The sequence below is a fragment of the Ovis aries genome, chromosome 7, assembly GCF_016772045.2.
Source record: "Ovis aries strain OAR_USU_Benz2616 breed Rambouillet chromosome 7, ARS-UI_Ramb_v3.0, whole genome shotgun sequence".
Lineage (NCBI taxonomy): Eukaryota > Metazoa > Chordata > Mammalia > Artiodactyla > Bovidae > Ovis > Ovis aries.
The window spans coordinates 77,785,682-77,802,957 of record NC_056060.1 but is presented as its reverse complement, the minus strand read 5'-3'; the positions used below and the strand labels follow the sequence as shown (position 1 = coordinate 77,802,957).

General features: G+C 38.3%; 1 protein-coding gene across 10 annotated transcripts in view; it reads right to left on the bottom strand.

The window, feature by feature from the left end:
* Positions 1-17,276, bottom strand: part of RAD51B (RAD51 paralog B) — a 632,024-nt gene that overhangs the window by 586,924 nt on the left and 27,824 nt on the right. For all 10 annotated transcript variants that reach the window (XM_060418204.1, XM_042252666.2, XM_060418203.1 and 7 more), the window contains 3 exons: positions 14,165-14,301; positions 3,905-4,024; positions 2,031-2,214 (listed from right to left, as the gene is read on the bottom strand). In XM_060418204.1, coding sequence (XP_060274187.1) covers positions 2,031-2,214; positions 3,905-4,024; positions 14,165-14,301 — 441 coding nt within the window. The remainder of the gene's footprint in view (positions 1-2,030; positions 2,215-3,904; positions 4,025-14,164; positions 14,302-17,276) is intronic.

Below are 17,276 nucleotides of genomic sequence, written 5' to 3'. Positions count from 1 at the left end.
TTCAGGCTAAGGAATAGCAAACACTTACGGGGACAGTAACGATTGTGGACATGTTTGAGTAAGCACAAACAGGAGACCCCAGTTCGATTCCTGGGACAGGAAGATCCACTGGAGAAGGGATAGGCTACCTACTCCAGTATTTTTGGACTTTCCTTGTGGCTCAGCTGGTAAAGAATCTACCTGCAATGAGGGAGACCTAGGTTAGATCCCTGGCCTGGGAAGATCCCCTGCAGCAGGGAAAGGCTACCCACTCCAGAATTCTGGCCTGGAGAATTCCATGGGCTGTATAGTACATGGGGTCGCAAAGAGTCAGACATGACTGAGTGACTTTCACTTTGAGTAAATACAAAGAGGCATAAGGCTTGCTAATTTGAAAGGTACAATGAACCAAAAGACAACATACTTTGTAACATATTTTGTTCCACACGAAGCCACCTATTCAAAGTATAGTATAAAAGTTTAAAAGTTCATGGTTTTCCATTTAGACAAGCTAACTAGGCTAGGAAAAGTCAGACATTTCCTAAAGGAAGTATTTTTCAAAACCTTTCTAAAACCAATACTGATTTGTCAGAAAAGCCAATACCATACTGTGTTATATAAATATATGTTGTAGTCTGCATTTACCTCTAAACAGAAAAACAAAGGCAAAGACAGAGGAATATGGAGATGCTAAGCACCCATTCTTTCAGAGGGCTCTATTAAAAACAAACAAAAGCAGAGGCCCTTTCTCACTCAGAAAAATAACCACCTAAGAAAAAACTGAAATGCATTAGTCTATAATTACAATAGAAAAACAACAAATACAACTTCTAAAAAGTGAATTTTCATATTTTACATAAGATTAAATGGGCAACAGTATGAATTAATGAAATAAACATATACACTTAACTTTTCCACTCAATCAACTCTATAAAATATTTTTTAATTCCCTATTCCCCTTGACCAGGAAATATACAGTTTGAATTTGTCCTTTTATGTAACTGTAACAAAATTTAAAAGATAAACATCATCCAAGATAACTTTTACAGCACTTGATTCACCAGGAATTATACCATATAACCCAAAATATGAATTTTAAAAGCCATTAAGACATGCAGAACTTTCTGAATATCACATTTTCTCCCTCAACTCCTTGTTTTGGTTTATAAATCTCAAAGGCTATGTGATAGTTTCCACTAATGGTACATATTCCTATGTTACAAAGATCCAAGGTTTTAATTTTCCAAACAAATCTAAAAATTATAAAATCATTACTAAATTTTATCTCAGTTTAAGGAATTTTCCTATCTTCTGTTGAGATGATACATGGCTAAAAGTTAAAAGCCTGACAGTACTAAATGCTAGCAAGACTTCAGAACAAGTCGTACTCTCCCACACACTACTGATGGGAATATAACTAACTTATTGCTCTTGTAGCTTACCCACCACAAACTCTTATAATACATCTCATCTTCAGATTTCCTGGTCCACTACTGAAAGTCATGCCAAAAATAAGTTTTCAAGTTTTCCTTACTTACATTTTCATTACTATCACTCCCAACGTTCATGCCCTAAGAATCAACCTCTGGCTTTTGAAGCAAACCAACTGCTAAAGCATACCAAACAGCACTGAACACAATAACAATATCTAAACCTTAAAAATTTATAAAATTGACAAATACTGTCATTAAAAAAAAAAGGTATATCGATATGGGCGATTTCATGGAGTTTTAATTCTTATTACTTACCTCAGTATAACAAAAGTAATATAAAAACATGCACAAAGAGTAACCAATGAGAAGAAAAGGGCTGACTATAGGCACTTTGGAAAATAATATTTAAATCTGTTCTAGGCTCAAATTATGAAAAAGATAAAACAATCTCAACAGATAAACAAATTTTAGAAGACGGTGGTATTTGCTATAGCAATCAGACTGTGTTACCCTTAATAAGTCACCTGTTTTATAATTCTTTCTAATTATATTATTTGATATTATAAATTAATGAACTTCATATAAAAGAAAGGAAAAAAAAGAAAAAGAAAAACTTACTGGGATTGAAAATTCCTCAGCCAAATACTTCAAAGAGGCTGCTTCTCTTGCCAAGAACTTGTTCCTCTCTCTCACGTTGCCCTGAAGTTGTGTATCAAACTCCTTTCTTACCACAGAGGCAACAGAGTCAATAATCACAAGTTTAACTCCTTTTGAAATAATTTCTTCTTCTAAGGATTCAATCCTGTAAAAGCAGAAGATATAAGATAGTGGATGACTTTAAGGTATAATTCTTAAAAACAGAGCACTGCAAAGGTTAACCAACTTTAAAACAACAAATTACTCTTCTCTAAGTTACAGTAGTTAGTGCAGATATTCTCAATAAACATAACTTATTTTCCAGCTCTTCCATACATATTGCATTCTTGTGTAAATAGGCCAAAATATTTTCCTTTGGATTTATTCCTTGGTTTTTTCATGATATTGCTAAAGCTCCAGTTTTAGAGCAAAACTACTTGCAGTGGCCAGTCTCCAAAATGGCCCCCACTTACTCCCATCTCCCGGTATTCACATCCCTATGGAGTCCCCTTCCCAACTGGACCAGGGTTTGTCTGTGGACCAAATGACAAAATAGGCTGTAGAAGGCTACAACTTCCATCCTGGGATCTTTCTCATTGGTCCACTCTCTCTCAGAGCACTTGCTGTGGCGAAGGCAAGATACTGTGGACCAGAAACGCCACCTGCCACATGCGTAAACAAATGATGTTGAGGCCGTCAAGCCATCAGCTACTGAAGCTGCCCCAGCTGTGCACCATGAGGGAATTCAGGATGGAGAAAAGCAAGATACTGGCTCTAGATAGTTAAGGTGCATATCAAAGGAATGATTTCAGTGAGCCCAGACTCGCATCTTCCCACACTCAGAAAAGTGCTAAATTCATTAATTCAATATGTCTGATTTGGGGACTTCCATCATGGTCCAGAGGTTAAGACTCCATACTCCCAATGCATGGGGCCCAGGTTCAATCCCTGGTCAGGGAACTTGATCCCACAGGCCACAACTATAGATCCCTTGTGAACCTGCATGTTGCAAGGAAGATCTCATGTGCTAAAACTAGCAACTAAGACCTGGTACAGCCAAATAAATATATATATATATTTTTTTTTAAATATATCTGGTTTTTCTTTAATTAACAGTAATCTTTTTATATTCTGACTACCTGGTTTTTTGTTGCAGAAACTCCTATATCCTGGTTCCTCCCTTACATCCTTAGAGTAGTCCCTCAGAGCTATCAGAGAGGCTGCCCCCCCAAGCTTAAGTCCTCAGTATGACCACTAAATAAAACATGATTCTCAACTTTTAGGTTGTGCACTTTTTTGAGTAAACAACATATTGTAAGAAGCCTTATGGAGAGGCTCACATGGTGAGAAATGGAGACCTCTGGCTAGAATCCAGAAAGAAACGGAAGTCTCCCAACAACTACATGAGTGATCCTGGAATTCTCCAAGATCTCCCAGTCTCAAGTGACCCTTGAGATGACTACAGCCCTGCCCAACAGATTAACTGCAAGTTCTTGAGCAACTTTGAGCCAGAAATACCCAATTAAGCTATTCCCAGATAACTAACCCTCAAAAACTAGGTGAGATAAATAGATTATTTTAAGCTGCTAAATTTTGGGGTAATTTGTTAACAGAACAGTAGATAATTAATATACCACGTAATTAGTCAAATCTAAAACATTTTATTCATTTAATTTTTTTTCATTTTTAAAAAAATACTTCAACCAATAGGCTGTGGTAAATAAAGAACACTGAAATGATTTTTTTCTTAATCCTAATATGTAGGGACTTTTTTTCACTCAGAAGCTGAAAACATGAAGAACAAAAGAATAAATCTTCAAAGTATTACTAACATGCCAAAATCTAAAACAGCATACCTTTGTAGAACTTCATCACAGCTGAGTTCCCGGTAAAGATGAACTTTACTGCTTGTCAAAAGTAATTTTTCTTCAGTGTCAAAATATCTGGGAAAACGAGATTCTGCTATCTCAACTAGTCTGTGGAGGGAAAAAATAGCACAAGCAACAATAGTTGATATCTTCTGCCATTTGCAGCAACATGGACGGACTCGGAAAGCATTATGATAAGTGAAATAAGTTAGACAAAGACGAACACTGTACGGTATCACGTACATGTGGAATCTAAAAAATACACAACCATCTGGTGAATATGACAAAAAAAAGCAGACTCGCAGATATAGAAAACAAACTATTGGTTACTAGTAGGGAGTGGGGAGGGATAGTACAGGGGTGGAAGAATTGAAGATACCAACTATTGGGTATAAGACAGGCTCAAGGATGTATTGTACAATACAGGGAAAATAGCCAATATTCTGTAATAACTATAAATGGATAGTAACCTTTAAAATTGTAATAAAAAATTTAAATAAGTCAATATTTAAGGTCACATTGCTAAACCTAAACCTCTAAGGACTTTTACTTAGGAAACTCATAAGCCATAAGTAACACTAGAAAAAAAGCCTTATCGATACAGCAGGTATAAGCAAAATGGCTTCGTATATGATTTTGGAATGGAAGCCCTTCTTTATAATCCCTAAAAGAGTACCAGTCAGAGCATGAGCCCAGCCAGGGCTTTTAGATCTCATCTAGTGGTGAGAAAGCAGTATCTCTGAGGTTTAACACAAAAATGTTATTTTATAAATGACCATCTGACTACCAACTATAAGATGTGTTTAGTAAATTAAGAAAAATGCTTTCAATTTCATGAATGAAATATGTATTTCAATATTATCATTCTAATAATCAGATATCAGTAAATCTCCATGTCTCAGACCAGAAAAATGATTCCTCAATTAAAGCTTAATACATACTAGATAAATGCTATCCAATTGCTCCTTTGTAAACAGGATACTATTTTCTAAACATATGGATGCTATCCACATTGCCTTTGTGCTTAGTCACTAAGGCAGGTCCAATTTCTTGAGATCCCACAGACTGTAGCCCCTCAGGCCCCTATATTCGTGGAATTCTTCAGGCAAGAATAATGGAGTGGGTGGCCATTCCCTTCTCCAGGAGTTCTTCCTGACCAAAGGATCAAATACTGATCTCCTGCACTGCAGGCCTATTCTTTATAGTCTGAGCCACCAGAGAAGCCCATCATTTCCTTCAGAAGTGAAAAAAAAAAAAAAAAAAAACAACTATTTTCTAAACACTGAATTCTCACCTCAAAGCTAGATCAAATACATGGGGTAGGCTGAGCATTAGAGGTGACAAGTTGAAACAGATGCAACTTTACCATTAATAATATAAGAAATGGAGTAATACTAGAAATTTCAAATATTTCTGGTCAAAAATGTAAATCTTTGAGTGTAACTATCTCTGTCTCTGATAGTTTAGCAGCCCAAAATTTAATCATCCAAGGGTGACTGGGAGGAAGGACTGTAAACACTAAAACCATCCTATATTTTATGTCCCATTTAATGATACAAAAGTATAAAAAGCACTTTTCATTTCTAAATAGTGAGGTCCAAGAAGAGGTCCAACTCTCACATCCACACATGACTACTGGAAAAACCATACTTTGACTAGACAGACCTTTGTCAGCAAAGTAATGTCTCTGCTTTTTAAAATGCTGTCTAGGTTGGTCACAGCTTTTCTTTCAAGGAGCAAGGATCTTTTAATTTCATGGCTGCAGTCACCAGCTGCAGTGATTTTGGAGCCCAAATAAATAAAGTCTCTCACTGTTTCCATTGTTTCCCCATCTATTTGCCATGAAGTGATGGGACCGGATGCCATGATCTTCATTTTTTGAATGTTGAGTTTTAAGCCAGCTTCTTCACTCTCCTCTCACTTTCATCAAGAAGCTCTTTAGTTCCTCTTCACTTTCTGTCATAAGGGTGGTGTCATCTGCATATCTGAGATTAGTGATATTTCTCCTGGCAACCCCGATTCCAGCTTGAGAATCAAGATCCATCAAAGTGAGAACAAAATGGATCAAATGACCATTCAGGAGAAGTACTGGAGAGAGGTAGGCATAGGGATTGGACAAATAATGAGGTAAGTGATGAAAGCAAGAGGAAATGAGACGACACGGGCAAAGGCGGAATGGGCAGATTTTAACAGCTTGGGGAAAATGTGCAAGTTTCTTGATTAGGGAAACTATTTGCTGAGTTAAGTGTTAGTCAGAGAAGTCAGCTAAAAAGCTCTGACCCTTGGAGCCTACTGCTTTTCAATAGGACAGCGATGGTGACATCTGCCGGAAACAGGAAGGTTTTTTTTTTTAGTATTTGGATCTTCAATTGATTAGGAACCAGACTGAGTGTACCCAATGAGATGAGAGTACCTAACTCACTGGTGGCAACAACTGAACAGCTGACAGACAACAATAATTTCCTGACTCTAACACTAGGCTCGATTTCAACTAGTGGCTCGAGTAGTGAAAGACTCTGGAACTTATTTCTGCTCTCTTGTTGCATGTAGGCCCCTCAAAAGCAGGATGGTCAGCGTGTGGACATGAACTATGTGGACATCACAGTTAACCACGCTAAGTAACGGTATCGAATGGTTATTTACATACCAATATGCTGTTGTTTTCCTATAAGCTTCTCCAAATGTTTACTCTAGAAAAATGTATCTAAAATACCTATAAATCAAAAACCAAATATAAATGTAATATTCTAGAGGCCTCACATTAATCTAGGACAACCTTTACCACAAAAGTCTTTTTGGTTACAGCAAGCAAAAGATCTTATCTTTTCCTCCCAGACATTAATTACAAAAAATTTGAAAGCAATGCCATCTAGTGGATGTCTTTTTAATAAAAAGCTTTCTTTCCAAAAGGTGCACTTAATACTCATTCATTCAACCAATATTTGAGGACCTATTATATGCCTGGTAGCTTAGTTGGTAAAGAATCCGCCTACAATGCAAGAGACCCAGGTTCGACCCCTGGGTGGGGAAGACCCACTGGAGAAAGAAATGGCAGCCCACGCCAGCATTCTTGCCTGGAAAATCCCATGGACAGAGAAGTCTGAGAGGCTTCTCTCAGTCTTGAAGTCAGTAGGGTCACAAAGAGTCGGACACAACTTAGTGACTAAACCACCACCGCTATATACCACCACCAGGTACCATTCTAGGTGCTAAGGATACAACAGCGAACAAAAACAACAACAACAAAAAATCCTTCCCTCAGGGAACTTGCATGCTACTGAGAAAGACAAATAAATATATATGTCAGATGATAAGTGCTTTAAAGCAAAGTGAGTCAGGATCACAGAACAAATTGTAACAGAAGGAAGTAAGGGCTATTTCATGGAAGGTAGTCGGGGAAAGCCTCTTTAATAAGTTGATATTTGAGCGAAAGTTTAAAGGAGATGAGAAAATGAACCATATGGCTATCCAGTGAAACAGCACACAGGAAGATAGAATTACAGCAAGCGCACAAGTCCACTCTTTTGTGAGAAGATAGCAAGTGTGTTGGAGGAATAAACAAGGAGGCTAATGTAGTAGCTGAAACACAGAAACCAGGAGGCAGAATAAAAGGAAATAAGGTCTAAGAGACAGCCAGGGGCCAAAGACACAAAAGATTTTTATGTTTGCAGGTTTGTTTGTTTGTTTTCAAATTTTATTCAATAAGATAGGAAACCTACGATCACGACTGACATGATCTGCCTTTTTTTTAAATAATTTTATTTACTTGTTTATTTTTGGCTGTGCTGGGTTTTGGCTGCTGCGCTCAGGCTTTTCTCTGACTTCAGGGAGCAGGGGCTTCTCTCCAGTTGCAGTGCGCAGGCTTCTCTTTATGGGGGCTTCTCTTATTGTGAAGCACAGTCTCTAGGGTGTGTGGGCTTCAGTAGTTGCTGCATGTGGGCTCACACAGTTGCGCCTCCTGGGCTCTAGACTGGAGGCTCACTGGTTGTGGTGCACAGGTTTAGTTGTTCCGCTGCATGTGGGGTCTTCCTGGACTGTGTCTCCCGCATTGGAAGGTGGATTCTTATCCACGGAGCCACAAGGAAAACCCTGACTTCTTTTTTTATTTTTGAAGAATCACTCTAGCTACCAAATGGAGAATAGGCTCCGGAGGGGCAAGGGTGACAGCAAGATCAGCTAGTGCAGTCATCCAGATAAGAGATGATGACTTGACCTAGAGAATCAGTTCAGTTGAGTCGCTCAGTCGTGTCCGACTCTTTGCGACCCCATGAATCGCAGCACGCTAGGCCTCCCTGTCCATCACCAACTCCTGGAGTTCACTCAAACTCACGTCCATCGAGTCAGTGATGCCATCCAGCCATCTCATCCTCGGCCGTCCCCTTCTCCTCCTGACCCCAATCCCTCCCAGCATCAGAGTCTTTTCCAATGAGTCAACTTTTCGCATGAGGTGGCCAAAGTACTGGAGTTTCAGCTTTAGCATCACTCCTTCCAAATAACACCCAGGGCTGATCTCCTTCAGAATGGACTGGTTGGATCTCCTTGTAGTCCAGGGGACTCTCAAGAGTCTTCTCCAACACAGTTCAAAAGCATCAATTCTTCGGTGCTCAGCCTTCTTCACAGTCCAACTCTCACATCCATACATGACCACTGGAAAAACCATAGCCTTGACTAGACGGACCTTTGTTGGCAAAGCATTGTCTCTGCTTTTGAATATGCTATCTAGGTTGGTCATAACTTTCCTTCCAAGGAGTTAGTGTCTTTAAATTTCACGGCTGCAGTCACCATCTGCAGTGATTTTGGAGCCCAGAAAAATAAAGTCAGCCACTGTTTCCCCATTTACTTGCCATGAAGTGATGGGACCAGATGCCATGATCTTAGTTTTCTGAATGTTGAGCTTTAAGCAACTTTTTCACTCTCCTCCTTCACTTTCGTACTATCAAGTAGGTGAACGGTCCTAAGACCACACTGCCGTCGCCATCAGAATCAGCCAAAGTCGGGCTGTCACTGCCACGACAGGTTGCTCCCTGACTCACTGGTTCAGAAAGACCGATGTTCTGAGTAGTTTGGTAGGAATTAAAGGGCACTAGTGTAGAGTACCTGGTACCCTCAGAAGTGACTTGCACCCAAAGTAGAAATCTTCCTTCAGAAATAAGCTTGGCCATTGCTCCCACATGGTACCAACACAACATATACCTCTCCTTTGCATACTTAGTTATAATAGTTATAATTTTACATTTTTGTGATTACTTGATTGTCTTCCTCCCCTATTGCACTACATCTTTCTTCTCGGTTTTCAAGCTCTTCTGATTTCATGACAACTCAGGAATGTCCACTTCCGCCTCTTACAGTTCCAGTTCTCTATCCCGCCTCCCCAAGTCACCACCTTCCAGAGTCCTGAGCCCCATCTCTGGCTTCCCCAGATCCTTCAGCCTTTCTAACACACAGATCCACTTGCAGTTCTAAGACCTGGGTTTATTTTCCTTTATCCATTTTATTTCTCACAAAGTTTTACTTCGAAAATCACTATTACTACTTACCATTCATATTAGCTTCCTTTTTTATTCTTAACCTCCAACTCCATCTTTTTTTCTAATTATCCCCAATAGGGACAATATAGTATTTATTCAATTCATATATACTGGAAATTTCCATAGACAGGTCACTAATCTATTCATCCATATTCTCAAGGTGTATACAGCATATAGCATCTGAAACTATATCAGACCCTAATCAGAAATCCAATAGGTAAAACAAATAAAAACAGACTTTTTCTGAATCAATCAGAAGAAGGGGATTCAGAATTCTGCCTGTTTGGTATTCCTCTCACCCCAAGGCAGTCCCTAAGTATCTGAAGGTTTAGCACCAGACTATACTATTATCTGGGCTTCCCTGATAGCTCAGTTGGTAAAAAAAAAAGTCCACCTGGAATGCAGGAGACCCCGGTTCAATTCCCGGGTCTGGAAGATCCACTGGAGAAGGGATAGGCTACCCACTCCAGCACTCTTGGGTTTCCCTTGTGGCTCAACTGGTAAAGAATCTGCCTGCAATATGGGAGACCTGGGTTTGATCCCTGGGTTGGGAAGATTCCCTGGAGAAGGGAAAGGCTACCCACTCCAGTATTCTGGCCTGGAGAATTCCCTGGACTGCATACTCCATGGGGTTGCAAACAGTCGGACGCAACTGAGTGACTTTCACTTTCATACTATTATCTAATTATTAACGGTATGGAAATATAATTGCATTCTGTGATGAACATGTATGATTAACATACTGCTCAAAGTCATATAAAAATAAGCTAGCTAGTGCACTGTTGAAGAAAAATATATAACTAATCATTCCAATTCATTCCACAGTGGTTTTAAGTACATCACCCGCAAGGGTTTCTTTTTTTTTTTTAATAAATTTAAGTTGTTTTACTTTTATTTATTCTTTTTCTTTCTATTTACTGTTTTCTTCCTCCTTCTTGATAAAAAGATATTCAGCAATTTATTGATAGAAAATATTTTCCACTTACCCTAAATTCTCTAGTTGTGAATCCTTTAATCTTCCATCACATTAATCCTTCAATTTACTTTCTCATTTGTCTTTTTCCAACAGGTTGTTTGTAAACACAAAATGGAGAGAGTGCTCCATATAGAGACATACAGAAAGCTAAAAATATTCCTCTTTCAGTCTTATTTTTCCTGCTTTATCTCTTTTCCAAATCCATAAACTATCCCAGCTGTGGCAGACACTGTTAATTACCCACCAATATCCATTTCCACTTCTTCCCTGCAATGTGGGAACCTCAATTTGACTCAGGCAGTAATGTTAACCAGCCCCATCAGGCTTGTTACAAATATTTCTCCCCTCATTTTTCCCTCCTCCTCATTTTCCACCCTCATGCAAGGGTGACCAACTGAGAAATCTGGAGAAGGATTCCAAAGCATGAAAAGAAAATCAGCAGAGAAGAAGAGGCAGCTTCCTGATTAAGATACAATGGTTTCTTTCTCATCTCAGCGACACAGAATGGATATCATGCCAAAAATGTACCAGCCCTAGGTCTCTACCACCAATGAGAAGCAGAACCACTGCCAGCAACTCAGGTCTTCCTGCTTTGACAGAAGAAATAAACCTCTTGTTGTTTAAGCCCCTATTCTTTGGGTATTCAACTGCTTGCAGGAGAAAGCTTTCCTGACCTACCCTTCCCAGCAACACCAAATAGGGATCAAACAGTCTTGTAATAGCACAAATGAAACGTGACAAAGCAGGACAAACCTGGTGCCACTCTGTAACCCTCTATGTCCAACTCCAGAAGGCACTATAAAAACACAAGTCTGACATCTATACAAAAGAGCACCGGGACCTTTGATTAGATCTGACCCTAGCACTAGATGACTACACTTTTCAAGCACTGTGAAGAATAGACTAGAAAAGTAAAAACAATATAAATTTCAATCCTTGTCTTCAAATGACCTTCATAAGTTCCTTGTGAGTTAGGAAACATGACTAAGTGACTGAAGTCACTTCAGCAGTGTCCAACTCTTTGTGACCCTATGGACTATATGCCCACCAGGCCCCTCTGTCCATGGGATTCTCCAGGAAGAATACTGGAGTGGGTTGCCATTTCTTTCTCTAGGGGATCTCCCCAACCCAAGGATCAAACCCACATGTCTTACATCTCCTGCACTGGCAGGTGGGTTCTTTACCACCACCGCCACCTGGAAGCCCCTGTAAACTGGTCATTGGATCTGAAACCTTGATCACTTTCTGATTTGATTATTCTGCCATTAGGAAGTACCTCAATGGCTGGTTGCCTTTTTGTGATGCTAGCAGACTTTTCTGTTTATGAACCGTTTTTATTCACACTTCTGACACCAAATGTGTAGGTTTTCTATACTAAGCAATTTTCCAATTCCCTATGGACACTAACTGTGTGTCCTGCAAGTCAGTTCATTTCTAACACTAACTACTAGGAGTTAACTCAGACCCTACAGATTAAAGGCTCAGACTCACAAGACTGCCCCAACCTCAGACATCAATCACAAGTCCCAAACCTCTGTTACTTCAGACCAGCCAGCAATAAATTGAGAGCACCACCTGTTCACCAACCCAGAAGCTCTCCAAACTCTATCAATTAGAGGGCTTTGGAAGATCCCATTACATGGGAATGATTGAAATGCTGATTGATTCAATTCTAGTCCTTCTTCCCTGCTCAGAGACTGGGGAGGTAGGCCTGAAAGTTCAAACCTATGATTACATGACAGGTTCCACTGGCAATCAGTTCCATTTAGATGCAATCTAGAGTGCCATCAAGAGTCATCTCATTAGCATAAATCAAGTATGGTTAGAAAGGGGGTAATTATGAATACAAATGATGCTTCTCTCACTTCTATCACTCAGGAAATTCCAAAAGTTTTTGAAGTTCTTTTGAAAGGAACCAGGATGACTACAAAATAACATATTTATTATATCACAATATTCAGTGCCTAGATCCATTAGATTTTTAGGGTTTATAATTTGGTGATATTCTATTATTTTTCTTCATTTATTGTCTATAAAAAAGATATATTTGCTACTTAGTAATATTTATATAGAAAACAGAATAAATGCTTAGTTTCCTTTTTTTATAAAAACCCATTTTCAAAATAATAATTTGCATCTCCAGAATTCTCCAAAGGTGATCAATTTGTTGCTTTTCATTCTTAATATTACAGACTCATGAATTTAAATATATTTCATGTATCTTAGTCTACTTCTATTATTGTTCTATTGGTAACCAATTTGTTTCATCTTTGGCTAGTGCGAGCTCCACGGGTTGATTCTTAAGTCCTTCTGATATTCCTGTAAGTAGTCTTTGATAGCTCTCTTCACATCTGATGTTTCAGATTCAACTTACGAACCTCCTAATATTCTGATTTCACTTTAGATCAAATAAATCTTTTGCCTCTTATTAAAAAACAAAAACTTTCTGCTCCATAGCTAGAATTGGCCATTTCCCTATGAAACCCTTGTTCCTTTTAGTAGGAAATGGAATCTGGATTCCATGATCTAAGAGTAAGACTTGTCAATTCCCTCATTTATCAAACATTCTCTGAGTAGCCAGTATGTGCCACTTGTAGAATTTGGCTTTGAAGACACAAAGATATAGCACAAACTTAAACAGCTGACAAACCAGTGGTATACTTAGGAAGAAAAGATTATCAAGAAGTATAGAACAAAGCAAATAAGTCCTAGGCAAAATAGTCCATTTGGAATTTACCTGGTCAGGTATTAAACTTTGATCTTTGTAGTACTCTTACAGAAAAATAAGGAAGATTCATTGTGACACAATTAGAGAAAGACTCAAAGAACTATACCTATACTACATCTTGGCTAAGAAAACAGAATTGGATCAGTCTCCAGATGTTCAAAGCACTCCTGTCTATGAATGTCTATCAGAGTAGCAGAAGAGGAGACTAGACTTATCTTCAGATTTACAGAATTACATAAATGACTGAATACCTTTCTCATAGAATGTTAAAACAAAGGTCCTTGCCAAACTAAGGAAATCTTTTCTTTCTAAGCATGCATATACTTACTATCAATGTTTCCTGTATTTAATACCACATTATTTCAAAGATTAAAGTAAAATAATGTTCAATAAAAAATGTTTTGAAAATTGCAATTATTTTCATTCACAAATATTTTACTTCCAACTAGAAATTACTTACAAAGCACTTTACCTTTTGTCTTTCTTATTAATTTTCCCTCTTCTCCATTTTCTACTTACATTTCTCCCTCTGTTTCTTTAACTTGTTTCTTCCTGACTTTGTGAAAAACACAGCTTATCCAGAAGCTCCCTTTAAACCATAATAAAGGGATAGAACACACAAAAAGAAAATGTTTCCTGGAGAGTTAGGGACTTTAGGAAGGTTAAGACCTCTGTATAGCACAGTGAACTCTGCTCAGTGTTATGTGCCAGCCTAGATGAGAGCAGGGCTTGAGGGAGAATGGATACATGTATAAGTATGTCTGAGTCCCTTTAATATTCACCTGAAACTACCACAACATTGTTAATTAGCTATACATCAAATTAAAACAAAAAGTTTAAAGTCTGAAAAAAAAAATTACCCTTCCTGTGTCAATTTTAAAAAGAAAATTCCTTTAAACCTGTATCTATTAACAATACTCTATATTCTCAAAAGTAAATATTAATCTGTTTGTAAATATTTTATGCTGTATATGTTACAAAAATAAAGCATTATAATAGGAAATAAAATCTCCTACCTTTCAGCACTAAATGCTGACTCTGTGTCAATGTACACAACAGCTCCTTCTAATCCTCCCATGTTGGTAGGTAATGTAGCCAAAATGCTCATCATTATACAAAACTGAGTTTTTCCACAACCTGGCGGACCTGTAATCTAAAAAAATAAGAAGAAAAAAATATTATTTGTATAAACATTACAACCTAGTCAAAGCAAAACCTTCCTAAGAACTGGCCACAGTTCAACTAACCTGGGTTCCCAAAAGGAACACTGTTAATACAACCCATATATATATATATGGGTTCCCTGATAGCTCAGTTGGTAAAGAATCCGCCTGCAATGCAGGACACCCTGGTCTGATTCCTGGGTTGGGAAGATCTGCTGGAAAAGGGATAGGCTACCCACTCCAGTATTCTTGGGCTTCCCTTGTGGCTCAGCTGGTAAAGAATTTGCCTGCAATGCGGGAGACCTGGATTCAGTCCCTGGGTTGGGAAGATCCCCTGGAGAAGGGAAAGGCTGCCTGCCCATTCCCTTATTCTGCCCTGGAGAATTCCATGGACTGTATAGTCCATGGGGTCACAAAGAGTCAGACATGACTGGGTGACTTTCACTTTCACCATATATATTAAAAGAACTTCTCCCCTATGCATCTGGATTGGTACTAGTTATGGACCATCCTTGGGAGAAATGAGAAAACAGTCACCGATATCATCCCCGTGTTGTGCAAAGTTCAGATGAAAAACTTTGGTTGAGAAAGGCTTGAGGATTCATTGATATACTCACAACTTGAAGTTCTATATTTTTTCTCAATAAAACATTTATAGAAAGCTCTGAAAATATTTCAGAGGCTTTAATAATTGGTTTAGCATTTGTTATGAATTGGCCTTTCAAAAAATTTTATATTAGTACCACTTAAAGGTACTTTGATCTTTATATTAATATTAATAAAGTATTTAAGAGTAAAAGGTATAGATGTATACAATTTTAAATGGTTTAGCAAAGGAAAAAAGTGTGTGTGTGTGTGTGTGTGTGTATGTGTGTAGAAAAGAGATAAAGCAAATGAAACAAAATTCAACTGCTAAATATAGGTGATTCATACTTTGAAGTGTATATTTTAAAAATTTAGTTGTTGGAAAGCTATTTTGAGACTATAAAATCTGAAAACAAGAGGGCATAGATGGAAAAGAATATGCCTAGGACATTAATCAAGGCATATTTGTGTCCAACAGGAAGTAGTTAACAAAAATTAATTTGAAATATTTAAAATAGCCCCTTTAAACAAACTGTTTGTCATCCTGGCTATGGCATCCAAATTTTCAGAACCAAAACACTATCCCTTTTGTGAGTATAGCACTAGTGAATAATTTTTCACAATAGGAAGAAGGGAAAAGAAAAAGGAGAAAAGGAGGAGAGAATAAAATTTGAGGTAGAGACAAAAAGAACTCTGAGCTAAACTGAGACACACCAGATCTGAAGACACTGTCTCAGATATACCAAGAAGCAGGAAAAAATAAGAAGTGATGACACAGGAGTCTAAATCACCTAGGCCAATGGTTCTCAAACATGACTGAGCTTAAACTCACCTGGCAAGCTCATTAACCAGCATTTCTGGTTAGCCATAGGTCTGGAATGGGACCTGAAAATTTATATTTCTAGTAAGTTGACACTGATGCTGCTCCACATTTGAGAACAAGTTATAGAACTTAGACTAAAGGTAAACCTCATTTTTCAAAGTTTAACGTTGAAAAAAAACAAAGGCTCACAAGCTAGAAACCAAGTGTTGATTTATAACCTCTAAAACAATGATTTAAACTTTTAGTATAAATAAGCGCTGCTAGCAATAACACTGTGCCAGACCATGAGTGATCAGTGAAAACTCCAAAATTCTTTGATTACATACTCCAACAAACACTCCAAAAAAAAAAAAAACAAAATTTTATTACAATCCTCCAGTACATGCATATATATTATATATAAACTATTTTACTAATACATTATGGACAGTAAAAAGTACACATAGAGATTAAAAACAAAAGATTATAAGCATTTAAAAAGTTTCATATATTTTTTCATTTAAAATACAAATCAATAGTTTCATAGCTTTAATTAAGAACTTTTTTTGATAAAAATATGCCATCAGTTCAGTTCAGTTGCTCAGTTGTGTCCGACTCTTTGCGACCCCATGAATGGCAGCACACCAGGCCTCCCTGTCCATCACCATCTTCAGGAGTTCACTCAGACTTGCATCCATCAAGTCAGTGATGCCATCCAGCCATCTCATCCTTGGTCATCCCCTTCTCCCCCTGCCCCCAATCCCTCCCAGCATCAGAGTCTTTTCCAAAGAGTCAACTCTTCGCATGAGGTGGCCAAAGTACTGGAGCTTCAGCGTCAGCATCATTCCCTCCAAAGAAATCCCAGGGTTGATCTCCTTCAGAATGGACTCATTGGATCTCCTTGCAGTCCAAGGGACCCTCAAGAGTCTTCTCCAACACCACAGTTCAAAAGCATCAATTCTTTGGCGCTCAGCCTTCTTCACAGTCCAACTATCACATCCATCCATGCCCACAGGAAAAACCATAGCCTTGACTAGATGGACCTTAGTCGGCAAAGTAATGTCTCTGCTTTTGAATATACTGTCTAGGTTGCTCATAACTTTTCTTCCAAGGAGTAAGCGTCTTTTAATTTCATGGCTGCAGTCACCATCTGCAGTGATTTTGGAGCCCCAAAAAATAAGGTCTGACACTATTTCTACTGTTTCCCCATCTATTTCCCATGAAGTGATGGGACCAGATGCCATGATCTTCGTTTTCTGAGTGTTGAGCTTTAAGCCAACTTTTTCACTCTCCTCTTTCACTTTCATCAAGAGGCTTTTTAGTTCCTCTTCACTTTCTGCCATAAGGGTGGTGTCATCTGCATATCTGAGGTTATTGATATTTCTCCCAGCAACCTTGATTCCAGCTTGTGTTTCTTCCAGTCCAGCGTTTCTCATGATGTACTCTGCGTAGAAGTTAAATAAGCAGGGTGACAATATACAGCCTTGATGTACTCCTTTTCCTATTAGGAACCAGTCTGTTGTTCCATGTCCAGTTCTAACTGTTGCTTCCTGACCTGCATACAGATTTCTCAAGAGG